The 27,236-nt window shown below is 42.7% G+C and overlaps 1 protein-coding gene across 3 annotated transcripts in view; it reads left to right on the forward strand.

Moving 5' to 3' along the window:
- The window catches only part of SMAD1 (SMAD family member 1), an 82,409-nt gene that overhangs the window by 37,819 nt on the left and 17,354 nt on the right, over nucleotides 1-27,236 (forward strand). For all 3 annotated transcript variants that reach the window (XM_027567448.1, XM_027567449.1, XM_027567450.1), the window contains exon 3: nucleotides 24,481-24,738. In XM_027567448.1, the coding sequence (XP_027423249.1) occupies nucleotides 24,481-24,738 (258 nt within the window). The remainder of the gene's footprint in view (nucleotides 1-24,480; nucleotides 24,739-27,236) is intronic.

The raw sequence follows: 27,236 nt of genomic DNA on the forward strand, positions 1-27,236 counted from the left end.
CATGCTCTAGCCATCTTCCTGCTTCCCATTCCTTTACACACAGCTTTGTGTTCTGGTCCTCGCCTACCTTGCCAGCTTCTTCTCCCACCTTGATTCTTTCATGTACTTCCTTGGTGACGTAAGTGATAAAGAACCTGCCTGTCAATGCAGGAGATGCAAGAAACACAGGTTTGGTCCCTGTGTTGGGAAGACCCTGTGGAGAAGGAAATGGCAACTGGCTCTAGTATTCTTCTTGCCTAGAGAATCCCATGGACACAGGATCCTAGGGGGCCACAGTCCATGGGGTCACAAAGAGCTGAGTGTGACTGAGCACACACACGCTTCGTGTGGTTGAGTCACGTGGGGACACTTGAATGCACTCCTCCTACGTGCCTCATTTCCTCTCCCTCTCCTTGGTCTTCTTGCAGGATAGTAAATCAGGCTCCAAGATGGCAGGAACCACGTGTGTAATTAACATCTTTCCTTTTAATAGTGAGCACAATTCAGTACATGTCTGATGTTAAAGGCAAACACTATTTTTAATTTCTCTGTTGGGCCATTTTTTTCTTTTTTGACAGATGAGTTTTTGGTTTGTTTGTACCCTCTGACCATTATCTTCCCTTTTGTTTCATTTCATTGCCATTACTATCTGACATTAGATGGATGTTAAAACATATTAAAAGTTAATACGGAAATGATTTTGTTACTCTTAATAATTTAAAGACCGTGATGCTGGGAAAGATTAAGGGGATGACAGAGGATGAGATGGTTGGATGGCATCACCGACTCAATGGACATGGGTTTGGGTGGACTCTGGGAGTTGGTGATGGACAGGGAGGCCTGGCGTGCTGCGGTTCGTGGGGTCGCAGAGTCGGACACAACTGAGCGACTGAACTGAATAATTTACATGTAAAAGACTTGACAGGTAGGAGTTGGAAAACCAGCTAAAATAAGGCATTTTGACACTTTATGGATATCACTTCATCCTCCCCTCCCCTTTAGCCAAGAATCTGGGGAGCCACATGTAGACCAGTTCTCAAAACTACAAGGCCAAGATCTGGTGAATTTGAACATGTCAGGATTTTCCTTATGTTTTTCATACTGTGAAGAGGATTGAGAACAAATGGACTTTTTCAGAGACCACCATGAAGCAATCCCTGCACTTTGTGGGGGAAAAGCCCCACTAAATCAAAGTACGGGGGGGCCTCAGCCCCACACACTCCCAGTTACACAGGCATGTGGCAGGGCACACTCCTGGCTATTTCTGCAAACTGGGAAACAAGGCGGAGTTCTAAGCTGCAGAGGCACAGCTCAGCACTGCATTCCTTTAAACCTTCTTTTTACCTCTGAACTGTTTTACTTCAGATACAGTATTTCAAAGAGCAGTTCAGCAGTTGAAGCATAAGTTAATCAGGTCTCCCAAATTTGTTGTTTTCTGCCAAGGCCCCTGTTGAGACCCCAGGAGGAAAACCCAGGAGAAACTGCAAGTGTCTGGAAGGTTTAGAGCAGAGGTGTTTCAAAGTGTGTGGTCCCCAGACTAGCAGCATTGGCATCACCTGGGAACTTGGTTGAAATGCATATTTTTAGATCCTTGCACAGACCTACTGAATCAAACTCTGGGGATGGGGCCAGCAGTCTGTGTTTGGACAGGCTCTCCAGGTTATCCTGATTCAGGCTTAAAGTGTGAGAACCACTGGTTTCCAGGCAAGTCATCAAGTCCAGTTGACAAGATGAGGTCTCTTATTGAAAAGAGATGCTAATGAGTTAAGAGTTTGAAATCCCTCTTTATTTAGAAAGTTGCATTTTGTTACGGGTATAAAATTGACTTGCTTGCTCTAGAATGTCCCTTCCTGCTGATATTTATAAAGATTAGAATCCTGATACAGTGAGTCTTTAGGGGGGTGGGAGAGTAGACGGGGAGAAAGGAATGCTTTGTTATTTGACCCATAGACATTTTCTAATTGTTCTTTTGGGTATCTTTTACTATCTCTGTTTCTTTGGCCAAAAAGAATTTTAATGGATTTAAGTAACTGCTGTTTTTCTTTAACCTATGCCATTTGTTTTGATTTTTTTTAGACGCAAAAGAGTCTAAAAATTGTAGTGGTCTGGGGAAGAAACCAAAAGTTATAGGAACACTTGTATTCATCACAGTTAACAATGGGATTTACCTGTGGCTGATTTATTTTGTGGTTTGACAGAAAACAGCAAAATTCTGTAACGCAATTATCCTTCAATAATAAATAAATTAAAAAAAAAAAACAATGGAATAGGGTGTGAGACGCAAGAACCTTTGGGGCTTTCCTGGTGGTTCAGATGGTAAAGAATCTGTCTGCAATGCAGGATACCCAGGTTCATTCCCTGGGTTTGGGAAGATCCCCTGGAGGAGAGCATGGCAACCCACTCCAGTATTCTTGCCAGGAGAATCCCATGGCCAGAGGAGCCTGGCGGGCTAGCAGTCCATGGTGTCACAAAGAGTTGGACACAGCTGAGCAACTAATTTCTTTTGTTCTTTTTTTGTAAGTACTTACCAGAGCTAGCACCAAGGTCCAGAGTAACTTGGCCATTAATGAAACATGCATCTTTGGGAAAAGTATTGATAGAAAGCAATAAGACTTGTCTGCAAGTGTGTGGACAGTTATAGGAAAGAGGAAGTTCTTGCGGCTTCTGAAGACTCTGACCCTGCTGATGATGTAACAGGCGGCTGTTTACTTGGACCTTCGGTAGTCTTTGGAGTCCAGGCTACTTATTAGTGGTTGGGTTAAATGGCGGTCTTCTTTTTCTTGACCAAAGAAAATGCTGACGTGATGAAGTCAGTCGTCTCGCTGTGAAGTGAAAAGCCATTCCGTTGCTATCTGCCGCCATTAAAATGCCTTCGTGGAGATTTCCTGTCATTTTTTTTTCTTTTTTTAATGTTTTTCATGTGATTCCTGAGAATTATCTTCTGTACTTTGAACTTCAAAGGCCATATCGAATCTGAGCTTGAAATTCTGACATTTCAATTTTGATTTGGATCTCTCAAGTAACACCCTGGTGTTCGCTTCCTGGTTGGTGCTTCTTTCATTTTCAGCATCATAGCTCCCAGCCGTTTAAAATTCACCTAAAATCCTCTTCAGAATTCACCTAAAATCTTCTTCATCTGTTCACTGACTGCAACGTTTGCCCCTTTGGCTGCCTCAGTCACCGGTAGTTCCTAGCTCCGTAAATTTTGCCTTAAAATCTTAGAAATGGACAGTGCATCATGGTGGTTACTGGGATCTGAGGGGAGTGGGCGTGGCTGTAAGAGGCAGCTGGGGGAGGCGCCCTTGGGTGGATGGAAGGCGCCCTTGGGTGGATGGAAGGGTTCTGTGTCTTGGCTGTGTCTATGTCAGTGTCGTGACTGATCCTGTTCTAGTTTTGCAGGCTGTTACCATTGGAGGGTACTGGGTACAGGGTAGACAGGAGTTCTCTGTTACTTCTCACAGCTGCATGTGAACCTGCCATTATCTGAATCTAAACACGGTGATCCCTGAAAGCAGCAGCTAGTCTTGAATGAGTCACCTGAGCGCCCCTCCTCAAGACAAATGGTTGTGTCTGGCAGGCAGCAGAGGTGCTCTGCGAGTACTTTCATTTTGTCACACAGAATATTAAAAAGATGTATACTGAAGGCTCAAGAGTTAATAAAATTAATATTCAAAAATAGAATCAAAAATTTTAATGCATTTCTTCATGTTCTTAATGTGATTTTTCTTGAGCCAATGATGACAAAAACCTCTATGTAATTAAAGTGCCTTTTTTACAGTCTTGTATTAGTATATCCATCTGGAGGATGGGGAAGGGTGGGGGGGAAGTATTGACTCTTCCTCCAAGTTTATCTGAGTGATGTGGATATCTAGGAGTCTGGTAACTGAAGCTGTAAGCCAGATACCAAGATACAGCAGTTAGAAGCAGAAGCAGTTAGAAGCAGTTGTGAAGATTTGGGATTAACTATCAATAATATCAACTATAAAAATTAAAGCTTTATGACCTGTGCATTATAGTCAGTGTTCTCCAGAGAATCAGAACCAACAGGATAGATATAGATCCTATGTATTTATAAGATCCTATTAAATTTAAAAGTTTATTAATTATCCTACTAATAAGTCTACTATTGGTGCTTCCCTGGTGGTCCAGTGGTTAGGATTCAGTACTTTGTGATGAGGGCCTGGGTTCAATCCCTGGTTGGGGAACCTAAGATCCCACAAGCTGCATGGCATGCCCCCCTCCAAATAGATTTTTAAAGGTTTAAAAAGAAGTCTAATATCTGTTATAGATTTATTATGGACGTTGGCTCACATGAGCATGGAGGCCAAGAAGTCCCACAGTCCACTGTCTGCAAGCTGAGGAGCCAGGCAGGCGCTTAGTGAAATCCCAGTTTTAGTGCAGCAGCCTGGGAACCAGGAGCACTAGTATCCGAGGGCAGGAGAAGACAGGTGCTCCAGGCTTTTTGCTGGCAATCAGCATTTGGGTGCAGCCCACTCACATTTGGCAAGGGTGGTCTTCCTTACTCTGTCTGTCATTTCAAATGCTTCTGTCCTCTGGAGACAGCCTCAAAGACACAGCAAGAAGTACTGTTTCACCAGTTCTCTGATCATCCTTTAGCTCAAAGTAACACACAAAATTAACCATCAACACCCCATGAAAAAAAAAAAAAAAACTCAAATAGAAGCAATATTGTAACTAATTCAATAAAGACTTTTAAAATGGTCCTTGTAAAAAAAAAGAAAGGAAATTTCTTTTCACTCAAACATCTACAATTCATGTACAACTCCCCAGGAACTGAGTCTGCCCCAGAAAGACCGTAAAGAATCTGCCAGCAGTGCAGGAGAGCCAGGTTCAATCCCTGGGTCCCTGGAGAAGAGAATGGCAACCCACTCCAGTATTCTTGCCTAGAGAATCCCATGGGCAGAGAAGCCTGGAAGGCTACAGTCCGTGGGCTGCAAAGAGTCAGAGACGACTGAGCGATTAAAACACACACACACACAGGAAAGACAGGCACGTGCGTACAGCACAGTGTGCTAAATTGAATGATGCAAGTGTGTATGAGGGACACAACCAACTCTTACAAGCCTGAGGGTGGCCATAGAGCTCAGCTCACCTGACTCTAATGCGTCGGACATTGTGTTCCAGTCTGCGTGGTGGTTCAGATATATGTGTATTAACATGTGTGTCTGTGTATATTTCATTGTACAAAGGATTTAAATCAGTTTACGAGGAGACTTATAGTACAGTAGAGAGTATTACTAATAAAGTAGGCTAGGGGGAAAAAAACTTCATAAGGAAGGTCAAGACTAAGGAAAATCAACACATGTGTGTTCCAGGGGTGGCTGTGATACAGATGTGCTGCCGTGCAGAGTTACTGTGTGTGTGCAGTCCTAGGCTGGATGCTTTGCTCCTACTTTGGGTGTGGGAGAGAGATGTGTATGACCCTGAGATGAAGGAAAAGTGCGTTAAAGGTTGTAGAGCATTTGTGCCTGAGGGTGGATGGTGGGTGAGAGCCACTGAGGCAGTTTGCAGAGACTTCCTGCTGGAGGGGATCCTTGAGGCAAGAACGGTGTCCTCAGACTTTGCAGTTCCTTTTCCATCTAGTCTCTATTCTCAGGGCTCTATTCTCCCATCCGTGTGGAAGTTTTGTTTCGCAAAAGCATTTCGCTACTACTGCTTCCATCCAAGCTCAAGTCACAGCCAAGTGGACATGGACTTTAGATGGCAAACTTTTTTCCCCTATATTATCATTGGCATATGGCTTGTGTCTGATAATTTCATCACTGTCATCTGCAGTTTTATTAGAAACGGATGAAGTAATGTAATCGTGTGTAGGACTTTATACCCAGATCTCTTAGTGGATTCCTTTATCTTAAATCCAAGACAAAATATGAAGTTTATTATTTTGCTCTTTTCTTCTTTTCTTGAGCAGCTGTTCTTAGTGCGTAATTTGGGGCGCTGGCTTTGTGTTATTTATGAATGGATGAACTCATGGTAAGCATTAGCAGTTACTATGTATTATTTGTATATAAAATATAAAAGTACATAAATTACATAAGTTGAAGCAGATATCTAGATAATTATTATGTGACTTGTTTCTGGGTAGAGTTTTTTTATTGCCAGATCTTTCCCAACTTGAAATTTTAAGACTGTGATCCACAGATTATACAAAGCATCTTGCTCATACTTTGGTTTTCCTGGCCATTATCCTCTACTTCATTCCTTTTCTGTCTCTGCAACAATTAGGTGGGCTAGAGGAGATACATTCAGACCTTTTGGATTCACTTAAGGTTCATCGCCGTTGCACTGTTGCTCCTACAGTTCATAAGGCTGTAGGAAACTAGCCAGCCAGCAGCTATGAAAAACCAAGCACACTCTCAAAGAACCAAGGCTGATGGAAAAGCAATTTTGAAAACCACAGAGAAACAGTTGTAATAAAGTAGTTCCCTGATTGCAGTTGTGAGGTAGTAACGTTTTCAATCAAAAGGAAAAGCCTAGCTCATAACTTCCAAGACTAGCTTGGGGTGAACTGACGTTGAGACCTGTGAGTAGTGTGTTGGGGCTTTTGATCCCCACGTGTGGCTCCTCCTCAAACAGCAATTTCTTGTGGGCCTGGGAGTGTTCTGTGTGGTTGTGGTGGGCACGCTGCAGGTGACTTGCCCTCGGTTGCTGTAGCGCCTTAGGCTCTTGATGGACCCTTGAAAAGTGAGAGAAATGAGGGGGAAGGTTGGCTTTTGTAATGATCTCAGGCTGATTCCCTTGGTTTTACTTTCAGCCTCCTTGGTATTAGATGTTCAAAGCTTCAAAGAAAAGACTGGACATTTCTTTCTCCTGAAACTGTCCCATCTCTTTGTCTTTTTCTACTCTCAAATGCAGTGATTTCTCAAATGGCCCAGCATCATGCCTGACAATCCTGAGTTAGCCAAATCGTCAGACCTCAGCCCTGATATTTGGAAAAACGAGATTTGTTTGGGGAGGAGATAGGGAAGGAAAGAGTGGAGGTTTACAGAGCAGGGCTGAGGGACTTCTGGCAGCTGGAGGCTACCCTGACTACTGTGTTAAAAATCTCAAGAGGGCCTGGAGAAAAGAACTAAAAAACAAATTTTGTTAATTTGCTAGCGTGGCACTGTTAGATGCTGGTCTCGGGACTGGTTTGAAAGGCTGCAGACTCGCTTCCCCTGCATTTAGTCTGGTCTAGGCACTCAGGACGTCGACAGCAGTTCTCCCCTGTGGGTGAAGCTGTGTTAAGGGCCTGAAACTGTCCGTTAAACCCATTTCACCTTCCTAATTACCAGTGCCCTCAACTGAGCTTCTTCATTGTCGTGAGCTTCAGCACCGAAGCCTGCCCTTGAACATTCCATTCAGTCTGCTCGTCATGACACTGGTACGGGCCACATGGGTTGTATAACTAGAAGTAATGTTAGCCTCTCTGAGAAAGGAAGAAATCTGGAACCAGAGACTTTGTTTAAACAGAGATTTAGATCCACAACGGACTGTTTGGCATTTTTCTCCCCTGGTTATTTCTTTATTTTTCTTTTCTTTTTTTTTTTAGCTTTGCTTTATTAGCTATGTGAGGAGTAGCCTTTTTTTTTTAATTAAAAGTTTTTTTAAAAATTATTTATTTATTTTTGACCTCACCAGTGGGCATGTAGGATCTTAGTTCCCTGTGTGCATGCTAAGTCGCTTCCGTCATGTCCAACCCTTTGCAGCCCTATGGACTGTAGTCCGCCAGGCTCCTGTGTCCATGGGATTCTCCAGGCAAGAATACTGGAGTGGGTTGCCACTCCTTCCTCCAAGGAATCTGCCCAACCCAGGGATCAAACCCCCGTCTCTTATGTCTCCTGCATTGGCAGGTGGGATTTTTACCACTAGCACCACCTGAGAAGCCCTCAAACCCATTCCTTGCATTGGAAGCACAGTCTTTCCACCACGTAAGTTCTGACCTCTACCCCCACCCATTCTTTAAATGCTTGTTTTTATGCTCTGGAATCCATTTAGCAGACCTCACAATGCAAGATGAGGTTTACATCCTACTACATCATGATGTTATTTCCAAAGCAGCTCTCTGAGATGCTGCTGTTCTCAGGTCCCTGCTCTCTCTCACAAAGCAGCTGTTTCTTATCTGAGTTAAGGGTATGGCTCACATGGTCACACATCACCTGACCAACTGCCCACTTGCCTGGGTGGGATCTTCAGTCAGGAAAAGGCAAAAGGAGAGACTGTGACTCTTGAGTATTATTTGGGCGGCTTTCTGTAAACTGAAGGTAAACATACATATGACAACAGAGTGAAATTAATTGCCTTGTGTGTTTTTTCCTGTATGTTTCCCTATAATTCCATCTAGCTAGCTCTGTAGCAGACTCAGCAGTATTTTTTCTGTAATGGTGTTGTTTCTTCAAGCATGTAAAAAATGTCTCCAGGGTATGGTGCTGTATTGGACAGGTTTTTTGTTTGTTTGTTTAAAGAAAACATTAAAAACACTTTTTTTTAATTGTAGGAAAATTGCTTTACAGTGTTGTGTTGGTTTCTGGACAGGTATTTAGGTACAGTGGTCAAGTTAGGAAAGAGTTGTGGGCAAGTGCTTTTGAAACATCTAACTACAGCTTTTCAATAGGAAAAAGAACAGCTGATGTTAAAATGAATTATTTTTCAAAGAGAAGACCGATGGGAACATGTCCTAAGGACTCGGGTCAGCTTGAATTGGCTGTTCCTGGCTAAAGCAGATAGTACAACCAACAAGATAATTAAGGTCAAAAATGAATTATCAGCCACTGGAGGAAAAAAACAGGGATCCAAGCTAATAATGAATGAGGGAGAGGGCTTCCCAGGTGGCTCAGTGGTGAAGAATCCGCCTGCCAATGCAGGAGATGCAGCAGACGCAGTTTCGCTCTCTGGGTCAGGAAGATCCCCTAGAGGAGGAAAGGGCAACCTACTCCAGTATTCTTGCCTGGGAAATCTCACGGACAGAGGAGCCTGGCAGGCTACAGTCCCTGGGGTTACAAAGAGTCGGACACGACTCAGTGACTAAACAACAATAAATGAGAGAGGAGGGCTGTTGCTGACAGGAGAACGCTGACTGGTAGATGTGGAGTTCTCTAGGAAATTCAGGACAAATGGGAACTGTTAAAGGAGATACTTCTCTGTAGTTGTAAGGTTAAAACGTGGTGGGGTAGAAACTCGGGTCAGAAGGCTTGGACTAAAATTTGGCACTTGGTAATTTTGACCTTGGGCTGGTTCCTTCTCCTCTTTGAGCTTGTGTTTGCTAACCTGTGAAATGGGGAGTGATAATATCTACCTTCCAAGGTCATGCTGAGGATTAAATCATGCACGTGAACAGGCTTTCTGCACTCTGGGAACGTTAAATGTGGCTGAAACAGTGATACAAAGAGCATAACTTCTGTGCACATCTTCTTCAGAAGAAGAACAAAATTCGTAATGTTACGTTTTTCACCAAACACATCTTCAGAAAACTATAGTACAGTTGATTAATGAACAACTCGGAGTTTAGAGCCCTCCACACTGTGGAAAATCCATGTATGAATTTAAAGTCAGGCCTCCATGTACACGGTTTTGCAATATGGGATTCAACCACCTGAAGATCATGTAGTACATATTTGAAGTAAAATGAAGTCGCTCAGTCGTGTCCGACTCTTCTCGACCCCATGGACTGTAGCCTATCAGGCTCTTCCGTCCATGGGATTTTCCAGGCAAGAGTGCTGGAGTGGATTGCCATTTCCTTCTCCAGGGGATCTTCCCAACCCAGGAATCGAACCCATGTCTCCCGCATTGCAGGCAGACGCTTTACCGTCTGAGCCACCAGGGAAGCCTTTGCGGAGAAGGGGGGGAGGTATTCCATGATTGTGGATCTGTGCAGTTCAGATCTGTGTTATTCCAGGGGCAATATTTATGGTATTAATAACAGTAGCAATAAAAATTAAAACAGCTGCTTTTTATGTGCCAAGCACCATGCTCATGGACTCACGTGCATACTCATTTCCTCCTGACCTCAGCTGTAAGAGGTGCAGAGAGATGCCAAGCAGCTGGGCCTCTGAGCTGCTGTTGTGTCACGTGGCTTTAAGGGGCGAGGCGGCATTCAAACTTCAACTTTGTAGTTGAAGTCTAACCACAAAGTCCATGCTGCCACTCAGCACACTGCTGCTTCCCTAAAGGAGTCATTCCCCACACTCAGCCAGTTTTCTTTCTTTGACAAAGGAGAAAGGTATCCAAAATTTTCAGTGGCAGAGGATTTAATCCAAAATATGTGCACCAGCTGCTTGAGTTTGGGATTGATAGATCAAATCAGTCAGTTCTAAAGGAAATCAACCCTGAATATTCATTAGAAGAACTGATACTGAAGCTCAAATACTTTGGCCACCTGATGGGAAGAGCTGATTCACTGGAGAAGACCCTGATGCTGGGAAAGATTGAAGGCAGGAGGAGAAGGGGACGACAGAGAATGAGATGGTTGGATGGCATCACCGACTCATGGACGTGAGTTTGAGTAAGCTCTGGGAGATGGTGAAGGACAGGGAAGCCTGGCATGCTGCAGTCCATGGGATCAAAAAGAGTCAGACACGACTGAGTGACTAAACAAAAAATGGTAAACTGAGAGTCTACACCTGTGCTTCAGATGTTTCTGGAGGTTTTATTGGTATTTATTTCCCATCAGTCAGTCTTCATCATTAGATAACAAGTGTCTGTTTCCTGGAATATATTTAACAATCAAATTTGATCTCAGAATAAGAACTGATTGCATGCTGCTGCAATTACAAATGACTGCCTGCTGTGACACCTGGGGAATGACCATTTCCATATCAATAGCAGCCGATAGATGCTTAGGCCCACTAGGCCAGGGCTGACCAGAGCCCAGGAACTTGTTAAAACTGACCTGAGCAACATCAAGAGACTACCTGTCTCCACTCCTGCCTGGTTGTATATTCATGGGCAAGTTAGGTAGTCTCTACCTCAGTATTCACCCTAGGTCAGCGTTGTTATGAGGATTGTTACTGTTCTTCAGTCGCTAAATTGTGTCCGACTCTTTGTGACCCCATGGACTGTGGCACTCCAGGCTTCCCTGTCCTTCACTATCTCCCGGAGTTTGCTCAGACTCATGTCCATTGAGTCAGTGATGCCATCCAACCATCTCATCCTCCACCTCCCCCTTCTCCTCTTGCCCTCAATCTTTCCCAGCATAGATTAGTTAACATTTGATACAGTACTTGACATAAGTCAGCACAATATACATGTTTAAATACAAAGAAACCTGTGAGAAGTACTAATGTTCCCATTTTACTAGTAAGAAATGAGGTGTAAAGAGTGAATTCCCCATCAATTGGCTCCGAAGTAATTGAACAAGACTTCCATCCAGAAGTCCAAAGCTAAAGCTTGCTTCTAACTCTTTAAACTTCCTGTGAACCTTATGAAGGACCTTTTCCTCTCCTGATATTTTAAGCTGACACCCTGACTTTTTTTTTTTATCTCTAACAAGCTATGAAGTCTTTGATAACATAGCACCTTCCTTCTGTGGGAGTTAAGCAAATAAATATTGGGCAGAGGAAAGGAACCTGGAATAAGGATGGAAGCGGAGCTGGAAAGAGCCGGCCACGTTCGGCCTCCCAGAACGGGGTCTCTAGCCCTGGAGGGAAACCGAGGCTCCTGCGCCTGAATTCACCCCGCCAGGACCCTGGGCTTCTTGATCTGAAGCCATTGCCTTTTCTGTGGCTCTAAGCCTTCTGACCAAAAAACCTGGACACTGAATTTTCTTGTCAGCTTAGTATAAAGCCATGCTGGTCTTCTCTGTATCATTCTAACTTAATCTACATACCCGAGAATTGAGGCTGATGCTGTATCAAGTTTTAGAGGTGGGAGGGATGCTGCTTAGACATCTAACAAGGTGAGAAAATTGAAGTCCAAGTTCCACAGCTAGAGACGGAGACAGGACAGGAAGCATGGGGCTGCGTTGCCAATAAATACGGTAACCCCTCACCTTCCCCACCCAGGCTGCGTTCACCCAAACCCCAGAAGGTCGTATCTGTTGTGTGGGGGTGAGGTAGAGGAATCTTCCTCGAAACACTGGCTTCCTAATTGAGGACTGTGCTTCGAGCAAGGTCTATATTAGTCAGCTTATAATAACTAATCCAAAAATAGTAATATAGTTCACAAACATAAATTAATTGAAAAAAAATTTTATTAGGGACCTATTATATACCAGGCGCTGGACGATACAGAAGAAAAAAAGCTCAATTCTCTCCCGAAGGGGCTGGGGGTCTGAGTGAGGTAAAGTCAAATTAGCAGTAAAATGTTGCTGATGGCATGATAGTCTAAGCCGCAGTGGGGCACAAAGGAAAGAGAAATTCGTTTCTTCTGGGGGTGGGTAGAAAGAATAGGAAAGATACCCTAAAGGAAACGACTCTGAACCTGAGATTTGGGAGTATATCAAGTGAGTGAAAGTACAGGAGTATGAAACCAGCAGATGGAAACTGCTGGAAGCTTGGGGTGCTGGGTAAGGAGCAGGGTGAGAGAGTTATCCCAAAGGGTAGGTTGGAGCCTGTATCTGCAGTAGGTCATGGAGTCTTAGAGGACATCCTGTGGGCACATAATCTTGCAGATGTGTTTCAAGGGGATCCCCTTTGGTATTTGGAAAGAGGGAATCCCCTATTACTTAGGAAGTTGGGTTCTCAGAAGTTGATTTCAATTTAGGCCCTTTTAAACACATTATCGACTGGGGAATTTTTGCAGAAACTTAACTCCTGTGGCACTAATACGTGTCTGGTCAATAATGTGTTAAGTAAATTTAACCTTTTTTCACAGATACTTTTGTTGAATACAGTTCATTTCTTTGTTTATATTTAAGTTTTGTTCACATGTTCATCTTCTGTTCATGTATATGTACTCAAGAGTGAGTCAGTTCTAATGAGGTAGATGAAACTGGAGCCTCTTATACAGAGTGAAGTAAGTCAGAAAGAAAAACACCAATACAGTTTATTAATGCATATATATGGAATTTAGAAAGATGGTAATGATGACCCTATGTGCAAGACAGCAAAAGAGACATAGATATAAAGAACAGACTTTTGGACTCTGTGGGAGAAGCTGAGGGTGGGATGATTTGAGAGAATAGCATTGAAACATGTATATTACCATGTGTGAAATAGATCACCAGTCCAACTTTGGTGTATGAAACAGGGCACTCAAGGCTGACGCACTGGGACAACCCTGAGGGATGGGATGAGGAGAGAGGTGGGAGGGGGGTTTGGGACGGGGGGACACATGTACACCCATAGCTGATTCAAGTCAGTGTAGGGCAAAAACCAGCATAATATTGTAAAGCAGTTAGCCTCCAATTAAAATAAATTAATAAAAAAAAGAGTAATTGATATATTCCTCAAAAGTAAATACTACAAAGTGAAAGGAAGTGAAGTCGCTGAGTGGTGTCTGACTCTTTGTGACCGTATGAACTGTAGCCTACCAGGCTCCTCCATCCGTGGGATTTTCCAGGCAAGGGTACTGGAGTAGGTTGCCATTTCCTTCTCCAGGGGATCTTCCCAACCCAGGGATCGAACCTGGGTCTCGCGCATTGCAGGCAGACGTTTTACCATCTGAGCCACCAAGGAAGCAAATACTGTAAAGTTGCTATCTTTAGACAAAAATCATCTTAACTTTTAAAAAGGTGTTCCCTCCAAACACTAAGCAGAAGAATGAAAAGAGTATGTTAAATACACAATCTCTTTCCAGTCTTACAGTACTGAGTACAGTCGTCTGGTGGTTATTATGAGTAGACCTTGATTCAAACCCTGGCCCTCCACTTAGCAGCTGTGTGACCTCAGACGTTGTCACAGAGCTGGGCTGAGCCTGCTTCTGCGTCTGCCATGAGAATTCGGGATCTGTTATAAACTCCGGGTGGGCAGGGGCAGTGACTATCCCACTGATGTCAGCATCTGCCATGTCCCCCCAAGCCTGGCCCCGGGGTTCTCTGAGTGTATATGGAGTGCCCAGTGAACATTAGCTAATGTTGCTTCACACCCTGCCTTCTGCCTCGTCACTACCAGTAAGCACACAAGATAAAGTGCCCCCGTTCAGGGACTTGGGGTTCTATTTGCGTTAAAATTTAACCTCAATTAAGTGTCCTGAGAATCTTTTCTCCAGTGTAGACCTCATATCCTGAGGTCAGGAATTTTATTTCATAATTGCATATACTATTAACTTTTAAGTAGTTTTACCCTCTCCACCACTCTCTTCTGGAAATGTTTCTATTTAGGAGGTCACGAACACACACCGAATCGAGGGACATCTGCTTGGTACAGTTATGATACTGGGCACAGCTGCTCTGGCAGGTTGACTACCCTCTCTCTCCTCACCACCCCCCACCAATTTTCAGATGAGAATTGAGGCCGCGGGACCCGATCGCAGGGACCTAAGCTCCCATTAGCCCTGGACCACCATCCTGCTCTCGGGTGACCTCACTGACTGTCCTGAGCGAGGTGTGGTCTGGCACTTGGGCACCATGATGCTCCAGATAAGCACAGCAGCAGCAGCAGACTTGCCCACTTCAGGGCTAGAAGGGCCGTCAGACCCCTTGCTCTGCAGAGTGAGGAAAATTGAGACCCTGGGAAATTAACTGACTTTCTCAGTCACAAAACTAATAATTATCATCATCAGGCTAGAACTTGGGCATCTCCACTGTACCCTAAACTCCTTTTCCACGTCTTCAGAACTAAAGAGTGTTATGTACTGCTGGGTCGCAGCCAGCTTATTTGCCATCATGTCTGTGTGGACAGAGGCAACAGCCTGGCAGCTTTGTTACCAGAACTCTCGTGTGTGTGAAAAAAAAATTTTTGTCCATGAACATTTGGCATATCGTAGCCTCATCTGCCTTCATCTGGTTACAAGACTGCTTTATGCAGATGACTTAGTGATAGAATTTCAAAATCTGAAAAACGTTCACCGATCTGGAGGGTATACAAGAATACTTTGCACAGCCCAGCCCCCGTCTCCGGGTTAGCTGTTTCTTGCTTCTTTTTCATTCCTTTTCCCTGTGCCCTGGTAATGCAGAAAAGCTGAGTCCAGTGGCAGAATACCAATGGCTGCTTAAACTCGGTTCCGGAAACAAAAATACATCCTGAGCCTTTCTTAGTTTGGTTTCCCTATTGACTAGAAAAGGGATTTTATTTCTTTTTTTAACTGAATGGTGGCCGTGGGTTTAGTTGCTACGTTGTATCCGGCTCTTGCAACCCCATGGACTGTAGCCCACCTGGCTTCTCTGTCCATGGGGATTTCCCAGGCAAGAATACTGGAGTGGGTTTCCATTTCTTTCTCCAGGGGATCTTCCTGACCCAGGGATTGAACCCACATCTCCTGCTACTAGGGAAGCCCCAACTGAAATAGATGCATAAATACTTCAAAAGGCAGAAATTTGACTTTTTTCCTCACGAGCGATTAGGAAAAGATACATACGCAGTTACTAGGAGTTTTTGAGTAGGTGGAGGGAGGTGTCGTGAAATTATCTAGGAGCCTTCCCCCTCACCCCCCAAACTAGAATCCACCTGAAGAGATAGTGTGAAAACAGCTCAAGTTTTTTGTTTATTTTAACCAAGGTTGAAAAGTTGAAAGTTAAGTCACTCAGTCGTGTCTGACTCTTTGTGACCCCGTGGACTGTAGCCCACCAGGCTCCTCTGTCCATAGGATTCTCCAGGGTTGCTGCTGCTGCTGCTGCTGCTGCTAAATCACTTCAGTTGTGTCCGACTCTGTGCGACCCCATAGACGGCAGCCCACCAGGCTCCGCCGTCCCTGGGATTCTTCAGGCAAGAACGCTGGAGTGGGTTGCCATTTCCCTCTCCAATGCATGAAAGTGAAAAGTGAGAGTAAAGTCGCTCAGTCGTGTCTGACTCTTCGTGACCCCACGGACTGCAGCCTACCAGGCTCCTCCGTCCATTAGGACTCCTAAAATACAAGGATGATACAACACATTCGGAATTTTAAATGATTCAATTCAAAAAGAAATTTATGGGTGTAAAGAAAGTGTTTAAACATTGGGTCCCTCTTTTAGAGGAGATTCTCACAATTCAAATGAACCAGTAGGAACAGTCCTTAAAGGGAAGCTGCAAACGTAAGTCATTCTCTCAAGTTGCCAGGTAGGAGTAGTTTCATCAGTGTGCCGAGGAAAAGGGTTCCCAGAAGAATCAGTGCTCCCCTGTTTCTCTTTTCCCTAAACTAGAAACAGACTGAAACATGGAAAGAAATACTAAGAGGAGGATACTCCTCACCCTCTCTCCCTTCCAGTTTCTGGCCTGAGTCTCTTGTAGAGTTTGCACATCTCACTCCTCTCGCCTGGCTCATCAGCCTCTCACCCAGGAAATAAGTATTTCATAGAGGTTTGTTTACACGTAGATCATTGGCCTGAGTATTTTTTATTTTCTCTTCCCCCAGTAGCAAACATAGCTTCATATTGAAATATTGCTGAAATGAAAGGAAGAGGAACTGGGGGTTGGGTAGACTCTGGGACAGAGCATGCGTCTCCTTGTCCTTCAGGAGTCAGCCCAGGCGAGGCGCCTGGGCCTTGTTTTAGAGCAGCTTGTGTGTGTGGACATAACCCTGCCTAGCTCGCTTCCCCCCATTCCTTCTCTTTCACATTAATACTTCATTCCAGGTCTAGCAGCTGTTTCAGACCCCCATACCATTCCTAAATGTAATCAGTTATTAATAGTTTGGATGACCATAAGATTTTCTGTCCAAACCAGAACACTTTTGAGAGTGAAAGTTGCTTCAGTCGTGTCCGACTCTTTGCACCCCCATGGACTGTAGCCTGCCAGGCTCCTCTGTCCATGGGGATTCTCCAGCAAGAATACTGGAGTGGGTTGCCATTTCCCCACCCAGGGATTGAACGCGGGTTTCCTGTTTCCTGCATTGACAGGTGGGTTCTTTACCACCAGCGCCACCTGGGAAGCCCTTTTGGGAGTGACATTGGGTCACCTATTAATAATTCCATCAGAAAACAACTACAGGCTGGGACTGTCCCAGGCAAGCCAAAATATACAGATACTTTATTTATAATCTTCAAGCTATACGAATCAGATTTGATAGTGATTCACCTATTAGCATCATCAAGGAGTTAGAAGTGTTTCATAATTGAACTTATTTGACTAGACTGGAGTTTTCTCTTGTCAGTTGCGTGACCTTAATTTGTCCAGAAACACTTCTAGAATTTATTCTACTCACTTATCCCTTAAACATCCCTTAAACCGACTATATCAGACAGAATTTAACATTCTTGGAAAGTTGGTCATCAAGACAGCAGAACCTCGGGTTGAGAGTGCCCGTTGCCTTTGTTTGAATCCCAACTCTCTACCCTTTCTCTGGGACCTTAGGTAAGTTATCCCTCCAGCTTTCTTATTTGCAGGGTGTGATAAGGTGCTCAGCATGGTTCCAGGCTTAAATAATTATTAATTAAGTAAGGTTAAGTAAGGAAAAAGTGGAAGACATTAAAAGATACAAATAGAAAAATCATCATATTACAGCAATATAGAACTATGTTTAGAGTTTCCTTTTTAAAAAACACAGAAGACAAATAATTACACCACATAGAGAAGTACAGTAAATATAATAAATAAATAACAAAAAATAACATGACAGATTTGATACCAAGCATGAGTCTTATCAATAAACATAAATAGGCTTAATCACCTATTAAAATTAAGAGATTTTTAAGTTGGTTCAGAAAGCAAAACTTTATGCTGTTTTCAAGAGACCATCTCTCCCCCCCAAGAAAAAGTGATTAAAAAGCTAAAAATCAAGGAATTGGTAAAGATATATCAGGCACCTGTAAACAACAAGTGGAGGATTGTGATTCTGATATTACACAAAATAGAATTCAGAAGACCAGAAGGCACTGACCCAGGGAGACACTTCAGCACGTTATTGACTGGGGCGTTTTTGCAGAAACTAACAGGGTGGGTGATTGTTTTGTAAGTGAATATTGAAACACCCTCATTTGAGTAAATAACAACTTTTTTTGCACATAATGTGTTTATTTGAAACTTTGTATGTCTCACTAAAGCATTCTAATACTTCACTGGAGTGTGATAGCAATATAGTTGACATCTCCGTGGAGAAGAACAGAATGTCTCTTACAAATATACCATGATCACTGCACTTTCCCTTAGAAGAGCAGACTCCACTTTTTCGCAGCATTTTTCTTTTCATCTTCTGGGCATTATTTCCTCTAGAACATGTTCTTTCATTTTACTCGATAGTCAACAAGGTGGATTTCTTCAGGGGCTCTTTCAGAAATGAGAAATTTTGTGATGTGTCATTTTTTAAGATTTTATGGTAATAAACTTGCGTTTATCATATACACAGGATTGGGACAAAGACCTAACAGTGAAATGTGAATGATTATGACAATCATAAGTTGTATAATGAATGCTGGATCGATCTTAAGCTGTAAAACTTAGTGATACATATGGTCAATGATGTGTTAAAGTGAACATATATGCACCAAATATCACAGCAACCTCCTGTATAAAGTACAGTATGGCAGGAAAAACAAACAGAAACACACCCAATAATAGGAACTTTAATACACCAGTCTAAATATATGACAGGTTATATGGGAAAAACCTAAGTAATCAAGCAGCCAGAGATTGGAAAACTGCCCACAGGCCAAGTCAAATCTGCTAGCTGTTTGTATAAGTAGAGCTTTTTAACACAGCCACACCCAGCCGCTCTCCAGTCGCGGTGCCCAAGCTTCTCATGGCCGTGACCGCTTTTGTTGCGGGGCTCAGGCTCTAGGGCTCACGGGCTTCAGTACTTGTGACACATGGGCATGGTTGCTCTGCAGCATGGGGAATCCTTCTAGATCAGGGCTTGAACCTGTGTCTTCTGCATTGGCAGGCGGATTCTTTACCACTGGGCCACCAAAGAAGCCCATTTCCATTACTTTTGAACGTAGTATTGGCACTACTGATCAGTTCAGTTAGGCACAGGAAAATAATTTGAAAGGAAGAAGTAAAATTAGCTGTGGGAGACACGATCATTTGCTGGAGAACTAACTCTACAGTGAGTCAATGATAAAAATAGCTGAGACAACAAGGGAATTCAGGCAGTAACATAGAAAATAGAAACATCAATAACTAATATATAAATAATTACCAGATAGAAGGTATAAGTGAAAGTGAAAGGTATAAGGTAAATGTGAAAACTCCATTTAAAATAGCAACAGAAAAGATAAAATACTTAATAAACTTAACGAGAAATGTTTAAATCCTAATACAGTGTTATAGGTTAAATTCTGTCCCCTGCAAAATGTATCTGTTGAAGCCTCAGTCAGAAGTACCTAAGAATGTGACTGTATGTGGAAATAGGGCCTTTAAAAAGTTAAAATGAGGCTGTTGGGCTGGACTCAAAACCAATTGGTATCCTTATAAGAAGAGGAGATGGGGAGATACATAAGGAGAGATACCAGGGAAGTAATATGGAAGAACCACAGCAAGTGGCCATCTGCAAGTCAAGAAGACAGGCTTCAGAAGAAACCAACTTGACAAACACCTTACTCTTGGACTTCCAGCCACCAGAACTTTGAGTAAATAAATTTCTGTGATTTAAGCCCCACGGTCTGTGGTACTTTGTTATGGGCAGGCCTCGCAAACTAGTACAGATAGTAGCTATGGAACGATCCTGAAAGATGCAAAAGTAGACTTGACCTTCCCAGTTCTTGAATAAAATATTTTAACATTATAAGATATTAATTCTTACTAAGTTAACGTTTAAATACAATGTGATCCCAGTAAAAGGATCAGTAATCTTTTTTTTCTGGAGGTCGACAAGGTGACCATCAAAGTTCATATGAAAAAGTAAGCATGTGAGTAAAACTGTGAAGTGGACTGTGAGAGGGGACTAGCCCTACAGATATTAGCATACACTATAAAGTCCCTACGGGGCTTCCCAGGGGGCTCAGTGGTTAAGAATCCGCCTGCAGTGCAGGTGATGCAAGAGACGCGGGTTCAATCCCTGGGTTGGGAAGATCCCTTGGAAGAGGAGATGGCAACCCATTCCAGTACTCCTGCCTGTAAAATCCCATGGATAGAGGAGCCTCGCAGGCTACAGTCTGGGGGGGTCGCATAGCATTGAACACGACTGAGCATGCATGCACACATAAAGTCTCTATAATTAAACCAGAGTGACACAGGGCAATGGACTAGAATGGAATGGGATGGAACATCTGAAAAATAGACCCTAACATACGTGGAAGCTTATGAGAAAGGTGGCATCTCTGACCACTAGGACAGAGGTGGGCTTTTTAATAAATGGTCTTGGGGCAGCTGGCTAGCCATTTGGAAAGATAAAATTAGATCTACTCCTTATGGTATAAATAAACTGAACTCCAGATGAATCAGAGATTTAAATAAAATATGATACCTTACATGCATTGGAAGAATGCTTGGATGAATTCCTCCTTACAACCTGGGTGTAGAAGAAGACTCTATGACTCAAAATCCACATGCAACTAAAAAAAAATTTGACTACCAAAAAATAAACTTGCACATAAGCAAAGTCAAGAGGCAAAGTGACAGACTGTGATAAGCTATTTGGAACATAATATATCATGGGCTGATATCTCTAATATATATAAGATATATAGATAAGATACAATATTTTATATATAGATAATGTATCTTATATAAGATGTTATTATATCTTATATAGATAATATATAATATCTATAATATGGATAAGATATATTTGCCTATATATTTATATGATTTACTTATTTTAATGAAAAATGGAAAGACCAAAAGTGAGCAAAAGGTACAAGCAGACAGTTCACAAAAGAAGACTAAAATAGGTCTTCTGAAGTACGTAAGAAGATGATCAACATGAAAAGACATCTATAGAAATGTAAAAGGGCACTAAGATGCCTACCATTTTTCACACATCCAATTGTCAAAAAAATAAAACATTTGACAGAATAGTCTGTTCGGGAGACTTTGGGGGAAAAATCACTTTCGTTTGTTGCCTGTAGCTATGCAAAATGGCACAACCCCTCTGCATGGAGACTTGATGATAACAGAATTATGCCTGTATTTACCCTTTCACGCAGAACTTCCGCCTCGAGGATACACCTTTAGCAGTACTGCCGTATATGCATGGGGTTAGTCATTGCAGTATTGTATATAATGGTTAAAATATTGCAGACTACCTAAATGCCCAGATATTGGAGATAGGTTGAATAAACTATGGTGCTGTTAGCTATAAAAGCAAGTTAGGAAGATCTCTATAGGTAGTATGAAGTTAATTCTAGAATATGCTAAGAGCCGTGTCATTGGTAAAGATGCTGGGAAAGATTGAAGGCCAAAGGAGAAGACGATGAGATGGTTAGATTGCATCACAGGCTCAGTGGATGTGAATCTGAGCAAACTCCAGGAGATGGTGAAGGACAGGGAGGCCAAGCGCAGTCCATGGGGTCTCAAAGAGCAGGACACGACTTAGTGACCAAACAACAAACAGTTGAAGAAAGCAAAGTGCAGGGGCTGCCTTTCTTTTTATTCATAAAGATGAAATAAGAAAGCAAACATTTATCTGCTTAATTTCCTCAAGAAGATGCACAGGAACCAGAAAAAAAAAAAAAGAAATTGATTATCCTCTGAGGAAATTAGATGGGCAGACTGAGTAAATAAATTGTAATACATACATATAATGAGGTGTTACACGCAACATTGGATAAATCATACAAACATCATGTTGAACTAAAGCCAGACACAAGGGTGTATATGATTCCATTTATATGAAGATTTATACATTTTACTATAGATGTGTGATACCTCCATACCTTTTTTAAGTTTATTAAAATACACCTTGTACCTACATCAGGAGTGGCAAAATCATCTCACCTTTTGTCAGAGGTGAGCAAAAAGGTACTGATCTCGTCAAGTTCATCTGTAGAGTGCTGCTTTGTTGTAGCTGGTGGTTCACTTCCGAGGTCACGTACAAAAGCTGATTGATCTCGCCTGTGGTGTACACCAAGGGCAGACCTGTGCTTTAGAGCCAGACCACTGCACACCAAACAACAGGTACACGGGGACACGTGCGCAGAGCATCCACCGGAGGTGCAGAAACACATTGCCTTCCCCTGCCTTCCCTTGCAGGCAACGGGGAAGAAAGAAATGCCCAGTTGTAAAACTGTTAGGCAACAGGAGTCACTGAAACAGGAGCCCAAGTAAGTGGGGAGGGAAGGGGGAGAGAAGAGAGATGGAGAATTGATTTTTCTGTTGCTGTCTGTGCTCCTGTTGGTAGGAGGGTTTACAGGCCAATATTTTCTAGCTTTTAAAGGTAAGCATCAGAATGGAGAAGTTATGGTAAGGTGACTATAAACACAAATTGGGAAGCAGTAATTCAAGTTGTAACAGCTGAAAGAAAAAGGGAAAAAAGTGTTTGGTTGTGTAGGTAATTTAAAGATATTGCACTGGTTCAGAGCATGTGTCTATTTTGGAATATATTGGGTTGACCAAAAAGTTCATCTTATGGAAAAACTCAAACGAACCTTCTAACCAACCCAGTAGATTTCTGTTGGTGTCGGGAAAGTGCTTGTGACTATTGGGAACTTTTTCTTCAACCAAAGTAGTTTACATTTCAAGTGATTACTGAAAGGTAAAAGGAAGAATTATGTTTTTTCGTTTTCTTTTTTTCTCTTTGTAGGTTTTTTTTTTTTAATTGGAGTATAGTTCATTTCAGTGTTGTGCTTGTTGCAGATATACAGCAAAGTGATTCTGCTGTATACATATATATATATATACACACATACATTCTTTTTCAGATTCTTTTCCATTATAAGTAACAATCATGCTTTTAATTTGGACAAACTCCATCACTGTGTGAAAAAGGAAATACATTTATTACACTAAAAAGATTTGTTTCTAAGGGATTAAGTTGTAGGGAAATCAGTGAATTTTATGGAGGATTATGGAGACATTTAAGATGCAGTATATGAGACATTTTAACACCTTCAGAAACCGATTTTTACTTAAACAATTTTTAGCTCATGAATCAGTTATAATCCAAGTGTTAAGAGCACTTTTTCCTGTAGAAATGATATAAGCCATGGATAGATTCACTGGAAGGCCCTCAAAAATCTGCTTAATTCCTAATGCCACTAAATACAGTTTCTTGGGGAAAATGTATTCTGAGTCCTAACTCCCAGTAACAATAACAGATTTTAAATCTCCTCCTTTCTCCTCTCATGCAGTTTACCAAATGGACTGTTTTTCTCCTTCTAACCAAGGCCACAAGAGCAGTAGGGATTCCAGGGACCTTTATTTTTCGGGAGGAGCCATCTGGTGACCCTGGCAAGAAGCTTAGGAACAACCCAGTTAGGGTTCTGGTAGCTGGCCCGCCCCTTCCCTTCTCATCGCCCTCGTCGTTGCTTTGCCTCTGGAGTTTTCTGGAGATTGAGAACAGCCCTACTAATTATTGACTCCTTAGGTTCCTAACACACGGAGCTTTGGGGAGTGATTTGACTTGTTTGATTTCCTTCTCTACTAGGGCGTACATTTTTTTGACCTTTGTACTTTGAGTGTTCAGTTGGTAAGATGCTGATTGTATTGCTTCCTTTGCCTATCAGGTGGTGATAAGGGTTGCTGAGAAGTGGTAAATGCACTCAGATCCTTAGAGGAAAGTGTTCATCAAGTGTGACTACTGGGACACGCTATAAAGCCTGTCCCACAAAATATCGCATTTTTATCCAATTAATAATTTTCATGGCGTTTGGATTTTATACTGCTCACTGTATTTATCCTCTCAACCTTAGTTACTATCAGCACACTTGCTTTGGTTTAAAGTGAGCTAACGTGTCCATTTAAAACATCTGTGGTGAGTAGGGACCACCCTGGTGGTCCAGTGGCTGGGATTTTGCCTTCAAATGCAGGGGGCACGGGATCGCTCCCTGGTGAGGGAGCTGAGATCCCACGTGCCTCACAGCCAAAAAAATCAAAACATTAAACAGAAGCAATATTGTAACAAATTCAGTAAAGAATTTTAAAACATTTGTGGTGGATAATTCACAGCATTCAATAAATATTATTAACTCTTAAGTGTGAAATCTTTTCCGCCAGGGAGGTAAACTGGAATTGTCATTGGCAATGTATGTTCTTAGTTGTACCTTGGTTTTTAGTGGGTGAGAAAATTAAGAATCAGGGAACTTTAACATTTTTCACGTAAAAGAATGTGTTTTGCAGACTTTGCCTGGGCACTTGGTTGATGCTGCAGGTCTCGGGCTGGCCCGTCAATGATTCTGAGCAGACCATCATCATTTTTACGGCATTTGTTGCCAAGTGGGACATGGCTTTTCATTTGAATGGTGCTTTTGAGTTGGCAGCACGACAAGGTTCAAATAACTTGTTGTGACTTACAGATTATGTTTCAACTTGGTTGTGTTTTAGTGTGACCTTATTAAAAGATTTTCATCATTCTCACTTTGGTCCCTCTTTTTTTTTTCCCTTTCCCCTTTTCCAGTTCTTCCTCCAGTACTGGTTCCAAGACACAGCGAATACAATCCTCAGCACAGCCTCTTAGCTCAGTTCCGCAACTTAGGGCAAAATGAGCCTCACATGCCACTCAACGCCACTTTCCCGGATTCTTTCCAGCAGCCCAACAGCCATCCGTTTCCTCATTCTCCCAACAGCAGTTACCCCAACTCTCCTGGAAGCAGCAGCAGCACGTACCCTCACTCTCCGACCAGCTCAGACCCAGGAAGCCCCTTTCAGATGCCAGGTAGGTTGCTGCATTCAGTAATGTCCTGTGGTCAGTGAGACGCGTCATCACAGTGCCATGGAGAAGCCGGGTTTCCTGGAATGGGGAGAGCTCGCAAGCCTTGGGACATGGCGCTGTGCTCTAAAACTCAGGATACAACTTTGAATGGAAGGAGACACCTCGTAGCCAAGCAAGGCGGTGTTTTATTTGTCCGGCACAGATGCTTGAATACGTTTTCGTGTTTGATTTTTGAAAGGTTTTGAAACAGCTGCATCCTTCTGGGAGTGGCATGGTTGTTCCAGCCTTTGCTCTTGATAAAAGCGAGCGGAAAAAAAATAGCACGCCGCACACATTTGCTGTTTTCATGCAAGGAAAAAAAAAAAACCCTGTCATAAGTGCAACCTCAGAAGAGATATTTCCTGGGGGATCTCACACACACACACACACCCCCACACACACTTAATTAGATTCGTTTAAGTGGTGATGTAATCCTGAGAAACACAGACTTGAACAACAAAGGACTTGCAACAGAAGTACCGGTAACCATCTGCTTGTTTAACTTAGCAAAGACAAAAGACCATTATCCTTCTGTAGGCTTCTCTGAGGGTGTAATGTCTGTCAATTAAATGATTAATTAGGACATTATATTTTTCGCGTTATAGGTTAATAAGCCAGCATCTCAGAACAATAAAAATGATTAGTGCCAGATTCCTAGCCAGTCAGCCTCACAGAGGGTACATTAAGCAAAGATACACTTGACATCTATTAACATTTCAAGAAGGGAAAATGAGTGGGCAAGCATGTTTAACATATTGAAATGTTTGGAGGCCAATTTGAATTCGATAGCAGAGCTAGTGTCTTCTCAAAAATTGAAAGTGGCCCATACTTGATATTCTTATCTTTTATTTATGTCCTTAGTGCTTTTTTGCATTTTAAGCCTGTTTATATTGAACTGGCTTGTTTTTCAATCAGAAACTGTTTAAGATGAGGAGGATGGGAGACAGATTATTTCAAAATCCAACTCATATCATCTGGTGATTTCCTGTCCCCTCCTGGACCCGTTGAGTTTGAGGAACAGGTTGGAGTCAAAGTTAGATGTTTTGGGTGGCTTTGAAGCAGTGGCAGACTCAGGGTAGCCCCAAGAGTGGAAAATACTGAAGATCATTGCTTGAATTTACACTGTCCCTGGCTGTCAGGGATTGAGGCACAGGCCGAGTAGAGAAAATGTGGAGCAGAGAAAGCTGAAGGGGTGGGAGGAGGGCCTCACGGAGAGAGCAGAGCATCACCCATAGTATGTGGTCCTTCCCACCGGAGCTGAGGCCACAGGAGGGTGATGAAGTTTTCACCAGTCTGCTTGCAGAAATTTATTGGATTTGGTCTCAGAGGAGGCTCTTTGTCTTCGTTTTTGGCTGGAAATAAAACAGAGGCAGTGTTACAGCTGCAAGGAAGAAGCTGAATTTTAAAAAAGCGGTAGAAAGAGTAGAAAAGGCATCCGGATCAGGTCCCTGCGGTCCTGTCTCTGTGCTTGGTAGCAGCTGAGGGACGAGGGGGTGGGGGGTTGGGGAGACGGTGGAAGTGGCCAGGGTGTGATTCAGCTGGAGAGTCAGTCTGGGAAATCACTGAGAAACTCTGCAAGAGCCGTGTTAGCTTTTTCTATTTGACGGTTGCCCCGAGTGGTGTCATCCAGGCTACTGGTTAAGATGAAGCTGTGTTTCCTGCTCTGTCATATGTGCCAGATGGTACCATGGGCTCGCCGTGGCCCTTGAGAAACTCGTTTTTCCATCACAAAGAATTATTTGTGGGAAAACCATACCCTGTATTTTACTTAAGAAAGTACAAGACTGGGACTTCGCTGGTGGTCCAGTGGTTAAGACTCCTTCCAATGCAGGGGCTGTAGATTTCATACCTGGTCGGGGCGCTGAGCTCCCACATGCCTCGTGGCCAAAATAACCAAAACAGATGCAATGTCATAACAAATTCAGTAAGGACTTAAAAATTGGTCCACGTCAAAAAAAAATTAAAAGTGAAAAATGCAAAAGCACAAGACTTGTATTAGTGTCGTTTCAAAAATCACGATGTTTGCATCGTATTTGCCAGTTGATTGTGAACTTTTCCAGAAGAAATGTATACAAAAATTCTGAAATAGAAGATAGTTGTGACAAACTGATTTATTTCCTCTAATTCTGTTGCTAGAGACTATTTGAGTGGATAGGAAGTTAGGTGGTCCTAGCGGACTTCTTGAAGTCACGGGAAATTCAGAGTTTGAGTCAGTAAGTTGGCTGTCTTGAAACTCAGTTGGTAAATTCCTAAGAGCCCATAGATTTAATGCACGAGACCCTGAAGCTCCTTTTCTGAAGAAGTCCTTGTAGCTTTCAAAAGTTTTCCATCCACCAGGGAAATGACAAAATGCAGAGGTCCTTTGAAGGTGGGTCGTGTGCAAGCACATTTAAATACTCCTCTGATTGTTGTAAAAAGGAGTGATCCTGGGTAGGCAGACAGCTTCCAGAACTGGTATACGA

The sequence above is a fragment of the Bos indicus x Bos taurus genome, chromosome 17, assembly GCF_003369695.1.
Source record: "Bos indicus x Bos taurus breed Angus x Brahman F1 hybrid chromosome 17, Bos_hybrid_MaternalHap_v2.0, whole genome shotgun sequence".
Lineage (NCBI taxonomy): Eukaryota > Metazoa > Chordata > Mammalia > Artiodactyla > Bovidae > Bos > Bos indicus x Bos taurus.